Source organism: Indicator indicator, chromosome 7, assembly GCF_027791375.1.
Source record: "Indicator indicator isolate 239-I01 chromosome 7, UM_Iind_1.1, whole genome shotgun sequence".
Lineage (NCBI taxonomy): Eukaryota > Metazoa > Chordata > Aves > Piciformes > Indicatoridae > Indicator > Indicator indicator.
Window position 1 is genome coordinate 26,909,241 of NC_072016.1, and position 14,719 is coordinate 26,923,959.

Genomic DNA, 14,719 nt, shown 5'->3' on the forward strand with positions numbered 1-14,719 from the left:
TAATCAGAATTTTCTTGGTTGCTTTATATGAAAGATGTTTGGAAAATATCTGTGGAGTAGGGAAACAAATGCAATTGAGCAGAAGAGACTTATTTCTGGCACTTTTATTAACTGTAACTACCTTTCTTAAAATATGAAGAAATCTAGAAAATAGCTACTTTGGGGAAGAATTAACTGAATAAAATAGAAAATAAAAGGTATATGGACTGCTTTTCATAAAGGTTGTAAAGAAAAGAAGGGAAAGAAGATGGTAATGCCAGATGGGAATGATTCTCAGTGATGGTATCTCATAGGTTTTGCTTTATTTTTGCTTTAAGATCCCTTTTTATATTTAGTCACTTAAGTAAGTGGATATCCTCAACATCTTTTTTTTTTTTCCTGTATTTTCTTCCTATTTTGATTCTTTCAAAATGAATTTTTGGTTATATCTCTTTTGTTCAGATTTATTTATATATGCCAAACTCCAGATTATTGATAATGAAAAAATTTCTTCCAGAAGATTAGGATCTGAAGATATCAGAAGTTTACTTAAAGTCAGAGATTAAACAGTAATATATGTTTAAGCTTTCACATCAGTGAAATCTCTGAATCTCTGCATAGATTTTAAGAAGAGTGCATGTAAACTTTTGGAAACAGGTGGAGAGTAACTAGTTATTTTTTTAAATAACTTCTTTCAACCAATTTCCATAGGTAAAGTTTTACTTTGTGGTGGGCATCACTGCATGACAAAGATCAGATCATGTATTGCTGTCTGTATCTTGGTATGAAAAATGAAATACATAGTTGAGAATTACTAGTGTGTTGTTTTCACTAGAGCCTTTGTTGTCAGATATTGACTCATATAAATTAAAGAGAAAGGAGGCTCAAATCAATATCTAGGAAAAGTAACCAGAGTAGTAACTAGAATAGTAACCAGTCTCCAGTATATCTGATGGAGAGGGATGATCAGATCAAAACAGTACTGTAACTTCTTCCTCTGTTCCAAACTGTTGCATTAGTGTTATAGTTTGCTATGCCAGAAACTACCAAGGAGATTGCTCAAATGAACAAAGATAACAGGAACTTAATGCCTTTCTTTTTCTCCTTGCTGAAAGGACTGACAAAGCAGCAATCCTTGCCTTTCTTTGACAGACAGCTGTACTCGTTCTACATCTTGAGCTTGTATTTGAACTGCTATTTCTTATGCCATTACGGCACTGCATTGCAGGGTGCAGTGCGAGTGTGTCAGAGTCCTTTGGACAGAAGGGCCCAGGTCCCCAGGAAAGAAGGTGGGAGTGAGCACTAGCGTTTGAATTAAGGTGCCTTGGCTGTTGATTAAGGCAAACATTCCCAGCTTTTAGTTTTTATTTGTATCTTGCAGTTTGCTTTGTTTGCTGGTTTTTACAGTTGGTTCCAAAGGATGTTCAAATAAACAAAGAGGCTCATTGTTATTATTGTTTGCAGGTTTCCAACCTGTACCTGTATGACAGTGTGCTCATGCTGGCCAATGCTTTCCACAGAAAACTGGAGGACAGGAAATGGCACAGCATGGCAAGTTTGAACTGCATGAGGAAATCCACCAAACCCTGGAATGGAGGACGATCCATGCTAGAGACTATTAAGAAGGTGAGAATAGACAAACCACTGTGCTATAAGCAGTTGAAAGGGTTAGTTCATTTCTCCTTGAGATTAGCTTTTGAAGAGGATTTTGACCTCTATTCAACTTTTCTTTGATTTATTGCAAGTGATTTACAGCTACCAGGAATAATCTACAGCTATTAAACAAGCAAGTGATTTATTACAAACAAATTGCATCTACTGCAGTGGTGTTCCAGTGGTGTGTGTTCTACTTCTGTTGTTCTCATAGCTACCTACTGTGGAGGTAGTGTGATTAGGAATAGTTGTAGAAATTGAAGTGTGCATGCATCATAATAATTTCCCCAAAAGAAGGACTTAAGGAACTCAAGTGGACAGTCAGCTATAGGCGTTGACTTATGTTCCATTTACTAGAACTCAGCTAGCTTTGTAAGTTAGCTGAGCATTGGTAAGTACTTACTTGTGTACTCTAGCCCAGAGCAAAAGGGATTTGATTTAGCCAAGTTATCACTAACTGTTGCCCTGTCCTTTCATATGTTGAATTACTCAAACAGGGGCAGTATGGTGGCTTTGCAGATGCATGCTAGATTCTTGTGTGAAAGCTATTTGATCACATATACCAGTGTAAAAAATATTCATATTTTACTATAAAAACTTTACCAATTATTTGGGGGGAAAAAACCACCCATTTCCCCACATATATATTGATGAAATGGTTTTCCTGTAGTAAAATGATAATGTGGTTTGTTGCAGTCTGACTAATCATAATGAAATCATCTCTTGTTGCTAATTTAATTCAAACTTCAGTGTCATTTCAAGCTTCTTTGCTGCAAACCCAAAATATTCCACATTCTGTGATACTTTCACCAAGAAGCTTTAATAGTACTTAATTTTTTTTTTTATTATTCTTTTCTTTGTGCCTCTCTTGGGAGCACAACAGGCATATTCTTACCTTTGGACCTGGAGTTCATGCCTTTGTATTTAACCCCAGTTAATGTGCTGCCCTCAGTGACACTGATAGGGCTGCTGTCTCATGGTCTACTAAGGTCCTTCTCCTTTGTCTCTGTGAATGATGATGACTTAATGGCTTTTCTTCACAATATATACTGAATATGTTAGTGGTAATTTTCTCAAAAAAAAAAAAAAAAAAAAAAGATCCCAAAACAAGAAGTCTGTTGTCTGGCACTATGTCTGAGCTAGGGAACATGATGTAATTGCAGCATTTGGGTTCACTGTGACTATTTTCAAATCAAATTTGGCATAACTTTAATGAAGAAGGGTGTTTATAAGGGCAGATTTGTTCTAGTATAAAATTTCTGCAACTTGCTTCCTTAGGGCCATATAACTGGGCTTACTGGTGTTATGGAGTTCAGAGAAGACGGCGCCAACCCCTACGTTCAATTTGAAATACTTGGCACCAGCTACAGTGAAACATTTGGCAAAGATGTGCGGAGGGTAAAGTTATGCTGCCTTTTATTCTCTCTTTTGTTTTCCTCTAACTTATATACATTCCATTTCACTGGAGAAAATGTTATTCATAAAGAATGAATCAGTGCTAAACTGCAAAAGAAATATGTCATAAGAAAAATATTTGCTAGCATCTTACATACTTAAATCTGGAAAACTAATTTTAAATTGCTAGACAGGAGTGCTGCAAGTTATTTCAACATGTGCAGTAGTGATGCAGTGCCGTAATGCTGTGAACATAACAGTGAAGACTGATCAATTCTACTCATATATTTTATTGTTAATTAAGATATGATTGATATTATTGGCATTGTCTTGCTAAGGAAGTTAACTGAGAATATAAAATACCTAAATACATGAAGATGTTTTGAAGTATAACAACTACAAAATTTGAGATACATAAAAAAACTCAAGAGAATATAATTTCTAAAATGGATGATGCTGTATTGTGTAAAGGCAAGGATGACCTACCAGTGGTAGCTGGTGGAACAAGGACTGATGGGAATGAGAGAGCAGTTAGGCTGATTCTATGGGGCTACTGTCATGGTTTAAGAAGGCTACCTTACATGTTCATGTGGAGTGGATGCTTAAAAAATACCTGAAACTCTCCAGGAGCAGTAAGATTCTGGTTGGAAACCAAGCTCCAAATGTTCCTCAAGTGGTCAGCTGGTTGAACTGTATGAACATATTAATCAGAGCTGAACAAAGAGGATTCCATGAAGAGTTAAAATTTCTGTTTTCTCTTTCCATTTTACCTTTGGTTTCTGTCTTTTGTTTTCGTTCACCTGAATTACATGACTCTACATGGAAAAACAAGCAAAGAACTTGTGCTTACACTATCAACTTAAATAGCTAATCTTGAGATTCTTTCAGAGTCCAATTTGGCACAAGGATTCTGGACATGGAGCCAAAAGCTTTTGCAGTGTCTATTAGAAATTCAATAGAAGGAAGAGAAGTATTTGAAATGCATAAATGTCCAGGAGATAAAATTGAAAAAATTCTTTTGCCAAAAAATGTCTCTGAAGACTTCATCTTGGCTAGGCACCCTCCTGTGCTGCAATGACCAGAAAAGGCTATTTCTCAGTCCACTTTCATTTCTAGAAGATTTGTGCTGCAAATGAAGAAGTGTAAGTTCCAAGCGCTACCTGAATGATGAAAAGTCATCTTCAGTTTGGAAATAGTGTTGCTTATTTAATAAAACCAAGTTTCCTAAGAGATCTAGGAAGCAATTCTGGTTTGTAAACAGAAGTATGCACCTCACTTTATGCACAAGTATGCAAACGAGAAGCATCCAGTGCCATGTGAGATGCCGTGGACTATTGTACTGTATTTACAGCTGCCACTACAGAAAAGCAGGAGAGTCCTGTCAGTCCCTAGCAGATGGATGCCATGAGGTGTTTGAGTTTGATTCAATTTTATTACAGAATTCCCAAGTGACTTTGAGTAAGTCACATAACTGCTTTATGCTTCAATTTACTTTTCAGTAAAATTGGCATGATTGCCACTCAGAACAGATTTGAGGCCTTAAAAGGAAATTGTGATGTGTGAGTATATATTACTTTTTTCCTCTGTACGTTTCAAATATGGTAACACATGTGCAAAAGCTCTCACTTCAGTATGTGTGGCTTACTGACCAAATTGAGATGCAATCCAGATGTGTGAAGTGGAGGTAGCTAAAGTATCACTCAAAAGAGACCACAAGGCAAATAGGTAAAATGACTAAATGGGAAAATTACTAAAATGGCTGAACTGATATACCATTGATTACTTTTGATCCCTAATGTACTACTTTTGGATTAGGTGGTTATTATAGGAAGACTTAACTCTTTGGTTGTTAAATGCAGGACATTATATAGTTTCCAAATGAAGGGGAGTAAAATTCTGAATGGGTGTCTTTCTAAAGCTACTGGCTGTGGAATACTACTCTGTGCTAGAAAGACGTTCTGAAATTGATCCTTTTAGCCTAATATATACAGAGAGTAAAAAGTCAGCAGTATGCTAGAGAAGTATATAGAAGAACTTCAAGATGTAATATTTCTTAGAGCAACATTACCATAGAACTATTGGTATTCAGTTATTTAGACAGCGACTTTTTATTATTGCAGAAAAAACACGTTACAGCTCAGGAGTACTTTTAAAAGCTTAGAAAAGTCATGCTTGTCCCATTTATATTGCTTTAGTGAGAGATCAATTCTGATTTTTTGTCAATTGTTTCCATATAAGCCTTTTCTCAGATTTAGCTGTGGAGATTTGATGTAGATTTGATGAAGAACAGAGGGTTCTTTCTGCATGGTTTTATTTTCCCTTTATCTATTCATCCCTGTCCCAACCCTACAAAAACCTTTGCACTTAGGATCTGTGACAGGGTAAAGCAAAAGAGTATAACACTGAGTTGAGCTTCAAAGGGAATCCAGTCAAAAGCTAGTGAACTTTTAGTACTCAGCATCCCTTAGTTTCTCAGAGATCATTTCCACCAGAAAGACTTCTAGGAGAATGTTCAAGATAATAATACAAATCTGGAAGTAATTTTCAGGGCTTTTCTGAAGAGGCATCTTGACTCTTCCCAGGTGCCCTGAGATCTGGTCTTTCTACAAACAATTGCTCCTTCCACTACCTGTAGTCCAGTTATGAATGCAAGTAAACATATGTATTTGTTTCCTCATTATACCTCTCCTTTTGTTCCACAACTCTAAGACCATACGTTTGTGGCTAAGGCTGACAGTGGGTTTTGCATATTTTGTGTGTGTGATTTCTTCTTCCTTTGTTTGGACATAATTTAATGTAAAGGAAGCTTCAGAAATGCTCTAATTTCTTGGACTTAAACATAAAAGAAGAGTATGTCCCTTAAGTTATGCCACCTAGTTTTACAAAAGGCCTTCTATTCACTCTGTGCATCTGGAGATTGAGGAAGCATGGTGTTTGATGCTTAAAAAAGAGATCAGCATTGTTACTTATCAGGGCATTTGGAAGTTGAAGGACAAGATTGTCAGAGAAACTGAAAAGGCTTAAATGACTAGTGCTTGAAGATTGCCAGGATGGTTTATGTTCCTAAAGTCTGTAAACCCCTTTACAAATAGCAACCTAAATACCTGTAGTGGTGTGATTTTTTTTATTTGTTTGTGGGGTTTTATTTGTTTCAGGGTTTGGTTTGGTTTGGTTTGGTTTTAAGAAAAAGAATTGGATATAAACAGATAAGGGAATTGGAAAAAGTATGAAAGATAACAGAATCAACCAAACATAAAAATGCAAGAAACTTTAATACCTGATGCCACACTAATGTTTTAAATTGAATTGAATTTGAGTGAAACAAAGAATTAAAGAGAAAGTATAACTTGGAAAAACAACAAAAAGTGGCATAAAGTGTTCAGGTGAAGTGCATGGAGCAGAAAGAATGAAACTAGCAGCCTGTCAACCCTTTGAAACTTTTGGGATTTGCATTTCTAGCAATAAAATTTCCTTTCTTCTCATTTCACCCTTTATGTCCACCACCCATGCTAAGGGTATACTCATCAAATTTAGCACCAGCCTTAATTGCTGCAATTGCTGGGTCTTCCATTGAATTTATTTACCAATATGCTGCTTCTTTTTATCTTTTAAATTCTTATTTATTAATTCTTTGTGAATTTATTTTATTACCTATATGCATGTGTAAAACATCTCTTCTGTGTTTATGTTTTTATGTCTTCCACTTGAAGCTTCCCGAGCATTCCATTCATTCCCAGTGGTGGATGTGGCTGGGGTGATCATTACATCCTTTTGCTTCATTGGCTCACTCTCCCCATCTGTTACATGGATTTGAGGCTACTAGCCTGCTTTGTACAAAGTTTTGAAGTCTGATAGAAAAAATATTCTAGCAAAAACATTTAGCTGTTAACATTGAGAAGCAGAATGAATCATAGTACTAACAAAATTGATTCTAACAATTTGAGACCATCCTGTCAGAGCTTGTTGGGAAATGTCAATGGAGAACTGTGTCTCACTTCAATAGTAAAAGGGACATAAAAGGAAAGGAGGTCAAGATTACATTAATTCCTTAATTAATACATTATTGAGCATCTATATTATTAGTTCTTATTACTGGACACCTTGCTGTAACTTCTGGAACACCTGAGCTGATTCAGGCTGATTCATGTATCATATTTCTGCAGTTGTATGGTTTCCACACAAAGTCATACAGCTGTCAGAGGGAAAATAAGGGAGTCAGGACTCCTGGATTATATTCCTAGCAGCTCATTAATTCACAGTGAGTTCTCAAGGTGTAAACCCAATTGTTCTTGTTTCACCATGTGTACAAAGAATGCCTTAACAACTTACTGCTCTTGCAGGCATGTGATTAGCCTTAGTTAGATAATATCTGTTTATCTTCATCCTTGGCAGGAAGATTTTCCATAAGTGTGAAATGATGTTGTTATTTGGTTTATTTTATGACAGGGATCATATTTTTTATAAAGTGATCTGCAATTCTTTCCCAAGTTGGCTGTAATGAAGGCAGAATTAATGGTTTACACAAATGCTGCATTTCATAAGAAACATTCTGTTCAAAATGAGAATGTTTACCATTGGTTATTAATTTCTGTCAGTTGGTATGTTTTAATTTTTTTAAATTGGATTTTCTTGAAATATCATCTGCTTCAGAGGCATACTTGTATCCTCCTTCACTTTTGAAGCAGATTGCAGAAGTCACTGTAAGCAGTTTTGTGATATGTTTCATAGTTATCAAAAACCTGAAGTCTGATAAAGTATTTTAATTGGAAGTATAACTTTTAGACAGAATCTCATCCTTATCATGATGAGCAATCCTATGCTTGTTATTCATTGAAAAAAAGGAACTGTATTTTCAGGCATCTGCTGTATTAAGTGCTTTCATCTGCAAGGATATTACATAATCACATCATACACTGCTAAAAGATAATAGGATCATAGAACGATTTGAATAGGAAGGGTCCTCCAAAGGTCATCTAGTCCAGCCCCACTGCAGTGAGCAGGGACATGCTCCATAAGATCAGGTTGTCCAGAGCCCCGCTGAGCATCACCTTGAGTATCTCCAGGGATGGGGCCTCAGCTACCTTCCTCAGCAAACATGTTCCAGTATTCCACCACCCTCACAGTAAAGAACTTGTTTCTAACATCCAGTCTAAATCTACTGTTCTCTAATTTAAAACCATTGCCCCTCATCCTATCACTAGAGGTCTTTGTTAAACAGTCCCTTTCCTTCTTGCAGGCCCCCTTCAGGGACTGGAAGGCCGCTATTAGGTCTTCATGATGCCTTATCTTCTACAGACTGAACAGTCCCAGCTCCCTCAGCCTGTCCTTGTAGCAGAGGTGTAGCCCTCTGATCATTTTCGTGGCCCACCTCTGGACCTGCTCCATTACGCCCATGTCCTTCCTTGTGTTGAGGGCTCCAGAGCACGATGCAGTGCTCCAGGTGTGGTCTTACCACAGCAAAGTGGCAGAATTACCTCTCTCAATCTGTGGGCCATGCTTCTTTTGATATAGCCTAGGGTGCAATTGTTCTGGCAAGCCCAAGCGTGAAGAAAATTATCTTAGGAGCTTACTACTGTAATTGAATCAGTTTTACTCATATGGAAAAATACATAAGTAAATTGCCTGAGTGGCTGTAAACCAGATGCCTAACTCCTCTTTGAGCACTTCATAAAGGGACACTTGGGTATAGTAATTTGGTTTAATCTGTGTTGCTAAGGTAGCTTTCAGCTGAAATGTAGGACCAAAGTCTTGGTTACTTGTGATCACTAAAGATCCCATGTTACCTTGCAAAGGGAAGGGCTAATAGTCCTCTCATACTGGGTAAAGTACAATTTACACTGGGTTGAACTTTCTGCATATGTTGATTGAGTATCAAGGTACAACAATTTATAAAAAGTGTGTTGTGGTCATGGTATTTCAGTTACTGCTGAACTCAGTGATCTCAAAGGTATTTTCTGAACTTAATGATTCTGTAACGGACGCTGTCGATCCTTTGCATTCAAAGAGAAAAAACCCTGAATTTTTAATTTTCTGTGGAAGATCGATGCAATGAGTAAAAGTAACTATGTTCTTTGAAAATTCCATAAATTGAAATATTCATGGTGAAAAACAGCTGAATGTATAGGAATGTATAGGAAATTACTATGATCGTTTTTTGAACTAAAGAGTACTAGAGAAGAAACATGATGAACCTGAGAATTTTTATCTGAAATGATCTGGGGTCCCTGTTTGCCCTAGGTCTGCAGATTTGGTGTTTTGGTGCTTGTTTATTTGTTTGTTGGGTTTGTTTTGGTTTTTGTTTGGTAATTGAAATGTTCTATGTTCCATATGCTTTCATTGTAAAATTATAGCTGAATTATTATGACTGAAAGTAGAAAAGCAGGTTTAGAAATGCAGGTTTTGTTGCAAATATGTGATATATAGTTCTTTTAAAGTTTTTGGAAAACATTGTCATTTGGACCCATGCTTCTGAGTAAACTGTTACTTATATTTGCAAACACCAAATGCTGTATATATTTGCAAATTATACCAGTGTCAACCCTGAATAAAAGGGATGTCTTGCAAATTTCAGTTGGAATTCCTCCAAGCTTAAGATCGTGCTGGTCTTCTCCTTTAGAAGACTGTTCATCTGTTTATTTGACATTTTCACAGCATGAAGCTCGAGGCTAGATTTTAAAAAGCACCAATATCTGAGTTATAAGTGGTTCCATGATACCTACAGCAATTAGGACACTGCTGAAGTTCCCACAGCCCACATGCACCACTGCCTGTATAGTTAGAAATTCCATTTAATTCACATCACATACTGTATCATACGGAGAGATTATAATGAATCTTGTGCGTAACGTTCTCCTTTTTTAACATGTATGCAGTATTGCATAAAATTAGGATGTTAGGAGTGTTAAAATGAGTCTTCTAAAAACAGTCACATCTTTAATTATGGAGTTTTCATCAAAGCTCTTATAATTTATTGATGATATTAGGAGGGTATTAAGAATGGAATGAAGAGAAAGCCCATTTCTGTAGCTCAGCTCATGAGGAATTCTGTGCCCAATTGTGCACACTATGAAGAAAAATATATTTCCATGGGGAAACAGGTCAAGCTTTTCTGATCTTAACACCAAAGAAAATAGAAGATGTTTGAAAAAAAGCTTCACAACTTCTCTTTCACCTCTTTGGAAATCCAAATACAGAGATTATTTGCTATTCTCTTTTGCACAGAATCAATCTTGAACAAAGGCAGTAAGCCTGCTGCTCCAGAAAAGGAAAGGGGGACAGTCTTGTTTTTATTTCCTTCCCCATGAAACAACTTTGAATCATGAATGTTGTTTAAAAATCACACCAAAACCAGAAGAACTTTCTGTCGAGTGTTAGATGAGCCTTTTAGCAAAATCACTTTCAAAGATACTAATGATAATGCCAAAATACAAGCTCTGTTATTTCAATAACAAATCAAATAGATGTCTTCTTGGCTTTCATATGTACATAAACTAAGGAGTTCTAACATCTCTTTATTTTTAGAATGATTCAGTGTTGAGAAGAGTTACAAGGACTGGGTGTTGAGGGACACCCAAAGGGACAGTTTCCTTTCTGTAGTGTTTGAAATATACTGAATTCTTTTGATGTAGTAAAACAACTCCATCCTACTAACATTTACTTCACGCACTCCTATCTTTCCATGGAAAGGTAAGTTGCAAAGTCACAAAAGTTTATTGATGAGGTCTAAAGTACTTGCAGGTATTGGGCTTTGGTGGAAAGTGGATGTAATGAAGAGTGGAAAAAAAAATAAAAATAATAATGCAGGATCTCTGTATTACAGTGGAGGAATTGAGAAATATGCTGCTGCTCACTATTGACTAGAGCAGGTAGCTGGATACAGGCTTTCTTTTAGGAAAAGAACCAGCATGAAAATTGTTAAAGCTGGCATCAGTTATTTGATTTTAAATTGTTTATCAAGGTCAGTTTCCCTGAATGTGACAACTATGGAGAGGAAAGAGGGCCTCCTTCTTTGTAGCAGTAAATTCTCCTCAATTAGAATACCACCAAAAGGTCCTTTCCTAGTGCTTTACTCAGGACAGCACTTGTACTTGTTCCTGCTGTGTCTAAAGCTTCTGTGCCTTCTTGCCTGGTCTCACAGTCTCTCTAATCATCACAAAACTTAGGGAAAACAAGTGAGGAGGTAAATCTTTTCTCCTGTGTGTGGTGTTTTCTGGTGTAGTATGTCTGTGGTGAAAGTGGGGATGACGTTTTTTGTGTTAAGTGGTGATTTTACCAGCCCATTAAGTGAATCATTGCTTTCAGAGAGCTGACCTCTGTATCTTCTTGCATTGTTCATGGTAAAGTCTCACATTCTTAATTCTTTAGGTTGGTTTTTTTTTTTCCATTGATAACAATTGGTTACAATGCTATGAGAGAAGTGGGTATGTTTTAAAATAGTTGTGAAGATATCATCTTGGGAATGATACCTGACCGACATCAGTTCTTGGGCATTTGTTTTGTTTGTAAGGACTGTTATCTAAATAAACACAAGCTTTCCAAATACAGTGTTTAGGCAGATAGGTAACTAAAGATATTGAAGCTCTTGGAGCCTTAACAGAAAGCAGTCCTGGACAAGTACAGGAATTAGCAATTGCTTACACAGAGAGAAAAAGCTAATATCCAGCAACTAGGAACATAGGTGATATTTAATAACATGAGAACGCTTTACTTTGAGTAGTTCTAGTACCATCCATAATTTTCTTAAAGCTTTATGTGCAATTTATTCTGCCATAAGATTAATAAAACAGTAAGGCATAAGTTAGTAGAGGTTTTGCAGTGTTACTGTCTAAGATGTATCGAATCTAAACTGAGCTCTCTCTCATTCTCTCTACTGTCATTCAAGATGCCATTGGATGTCAATCTACAAGGCCACTGTAACGATTTACATGACCCTTGAGGCTCTACTTTTGTCACATCTGAGAGTTGCCCAGGTTGTTAACCATGTTAGTATCATGTAATACATAAACCATGTGGTTGTGCGTTCAGAAACCTGCTGTTGTAGTTTTGCTATCTTGTCAGAAAAATGCTGTTGAAATCTAAGTTTTGGGACCATTCAGTTTTCAGATTTCTCCAGGGTGTTTGCTAAGCAAGCAATGAATACTTCTGTTGGATCCAGGTGTAAAATATGTTTTTCAGGCTAGGTGCAGCAGAAACTGCTCCTCATGTTTCAGACTCTAGGGAGTATCTCACTTCTGGGGTTGAATCTGAAGTTTTGTCTATGTTTCCTTTCTTGTTTTCTTTTTTTTTTTTTTATTTTTTATTTTCCCTCTCATAAGTTTTAAAATGAATAACTGGAAGTGAAGTATTTCTTGATAGGTGTTCTGAACTTGCTCAATGATATTACAAGGCAATTTCAGTATAAATTTTAAAGAGAAGTAAGTGTTGTTTCTCCATGTTTTTATTAGGACAAGCAAGGGCAAACAAAAGCACAAAATGTGTACTTTATGAGCATGAGGGAAGTGCACTGAGATTTTGTTATTATTTTTCATTAAGTCTGATTGGTTTCTGAGTGTTCAAAGGAGGACTTTTCCTCGATAGACTCAGTGAAAAGACATTAAGCATCTATCGTTCTTTTTTCTTTTCTCTTTTTTTTTTAATTTGAACACATATAGGAACATAGTAACCAGTGAAGCAGAAAACACAGGCTTGCTGCCTGAGCTAGCTTAAAATGAAGGAGTGAAGCTGAATCTAGGGTACAGCCCATTATGGGACTCATTATAGTGGCTTTCTTAATTTAACAAAATGTCAAATCTTCTCAATCAATCAAGATGAATCTCTTATGTTGGGGGCTTGCTTTCTCAGTTTGTTTATTTTCCTCTCATGCATTCCCCAGTTCCATTGCTAGCTAGATGGTCCTGCACCCTGGAAGCTTCTCTCTGTCAAGGATGGTTATTTGCTTCCACAGAAGCCACTATCTCCCCTATTTCTGCAACCTATTCAGTGTGACCTTATATGCAGTCTGGCTTTGAAAGATTGGTACTTTCTTTTGTGCTGCCTGACAGCAACTTTTTAGTAGAACACAACATATTCATACAGCTAACTGAGAGATTAAATAGATGTTTGATGGAGTAGAACTGAAATCAGTATTGTTTTCCTTTCTGTTTCTATTTTGAATCTTGATGGAGGGTTTGGGCAAAGAGAGATGAATGGTTCCATGATCCATAACTAAGTTATTCTAACTGTAGTTTGATGTAATAAAGAAGGAAAAATATGTAAAGAAATCTCTAGTGTTAAATCTCAGAAGAAAGGGAGAAGTTTTCATATTTGTTTTCATTATTTATGTAATGTATTTCTGTATATTTTGCCTATGGGTGGTATTACAAGACTTTTGTGCTTCTACTATGCCAGCCATGACTTACCATCATGATAACACTTTATTATCCAAGATGAGGGCTGCTTAATCGTTTTAATTATCTGTATACAATGATCTTTCTCTATTTCTTCCATTCTCAAGATGCAGTGAAAAATAGTCATTTTTTGTAGCCAGTAAAGATCAACGAATGGAAAATGTAGACTAGATTGCCTTTCATTAATATTTGCAGCTTTTGGAGACAGTGAGATTTTGTGACGAAAGGAATCCAGATTAGACAATTAATCAAAATGTTAAGGCATTTTATGAAGTTTTGGGTTTAGAATAATCATAGAAATTGTATTAGTTTTTCAGCATAATTTATTATGATTTTTCACGTTCACAAGAAGGAACTTACTGCAGTCCTAGTGCTCTGTTTTAACAAGCACACTCCAGGCAAAGCAATTTCCTTTGTGCTTCATGACAATACATTACTGAACCAGCCATGAGGGCAGAGACACTCAACATCCCAGCACATCATGCAGTTTCACCACTGCTGACTAGGTGTGATTGCTCGGGTGAATTTGTTGAGTAAAATATGGTCCAATATTGGACAATTTGATGAGGATATGAGAATAATGATTATCTGACAGCTAAGTCATCTGTGAAAGGTCAGAGCCACCATCACTAAAACCTCTGTGTCTGCCACAGAGGGACTCTGTTTTGGAAAATAAATAACCTTCATCTTAAGGGAAGCTTTCTAGTTGGAAAGGGTCAATATTGGTGGAAAGAATATGGCTGTGGAGGTTCCTCTCTCTGTCTCTATCACATATAGGAAGCACATTAAGCTGAAGTCTGCTGCCACTGCATAGCATAAAGCAGCAATCTTCTATTTATTATTTGCATTAATTGCATGCTTGTGATGTTTAATTGCTTTTTGTCTCATTGAAGAAACAATGCATTGCCTGCAAATTTTGTTTATTCTATATGTGCTTTTGTAGTACAAATCAGTTATAAAATGTCACACAAATTCACTGCCTTTATAGGTTGACCTAAACAAAACCAGAAAACAAATTTCCTGCTTAAAATGCATCAGGTGACCTTACTACTCACATCCTCTAGCTTTCACTGAGGAGAACACGTACAGCCTGTTTCCTGACCGTTTACAGCTCTTCAGAGAAGACCTTCACCTGCTCACTGCTCCTGCCTCCTGCCAGATTATCCTTCTCTGGTCTCACAGATTTTGAGCAAAGCATACGTTAAGAATCTATTTTTGCTGGTGTCTCTGTACAAGAGGATTTATGGTAGGTGTTTTGAGTATTGATACTAGATTTTGAAGATAAGTTGCTTTGTTTTCTCACACTT

At 36.5% G+C, this 14,719-nt stretch overlaps 1 protein-coding gene across 1 annotated transcript in view; it reads left to right on the top strand.

Annotated features, from left to right (window-relative positions):
• Positions 1-14,719, top strand: part of GRID1 (glutamate ionotropic receptor delta type subunit 1) — a 532,011-nt gene that overhangs the window by 437,566 nt on the left and 79,726 nt on the right. The window contains exons 7-8 of the mRNA XM_054382279.1: positions 1,444-1,605; positions 2,911-3,030. Of these exons, the coding sequence (XP_054238254.1) occupies positions 1,444-1,605; positions 2,911-3,030 (282 nt within the window). The remainder of the gene's footprint in view (positions 1-1,443; positions 1,606-2,910; positions 3,031-14,719) is intronic.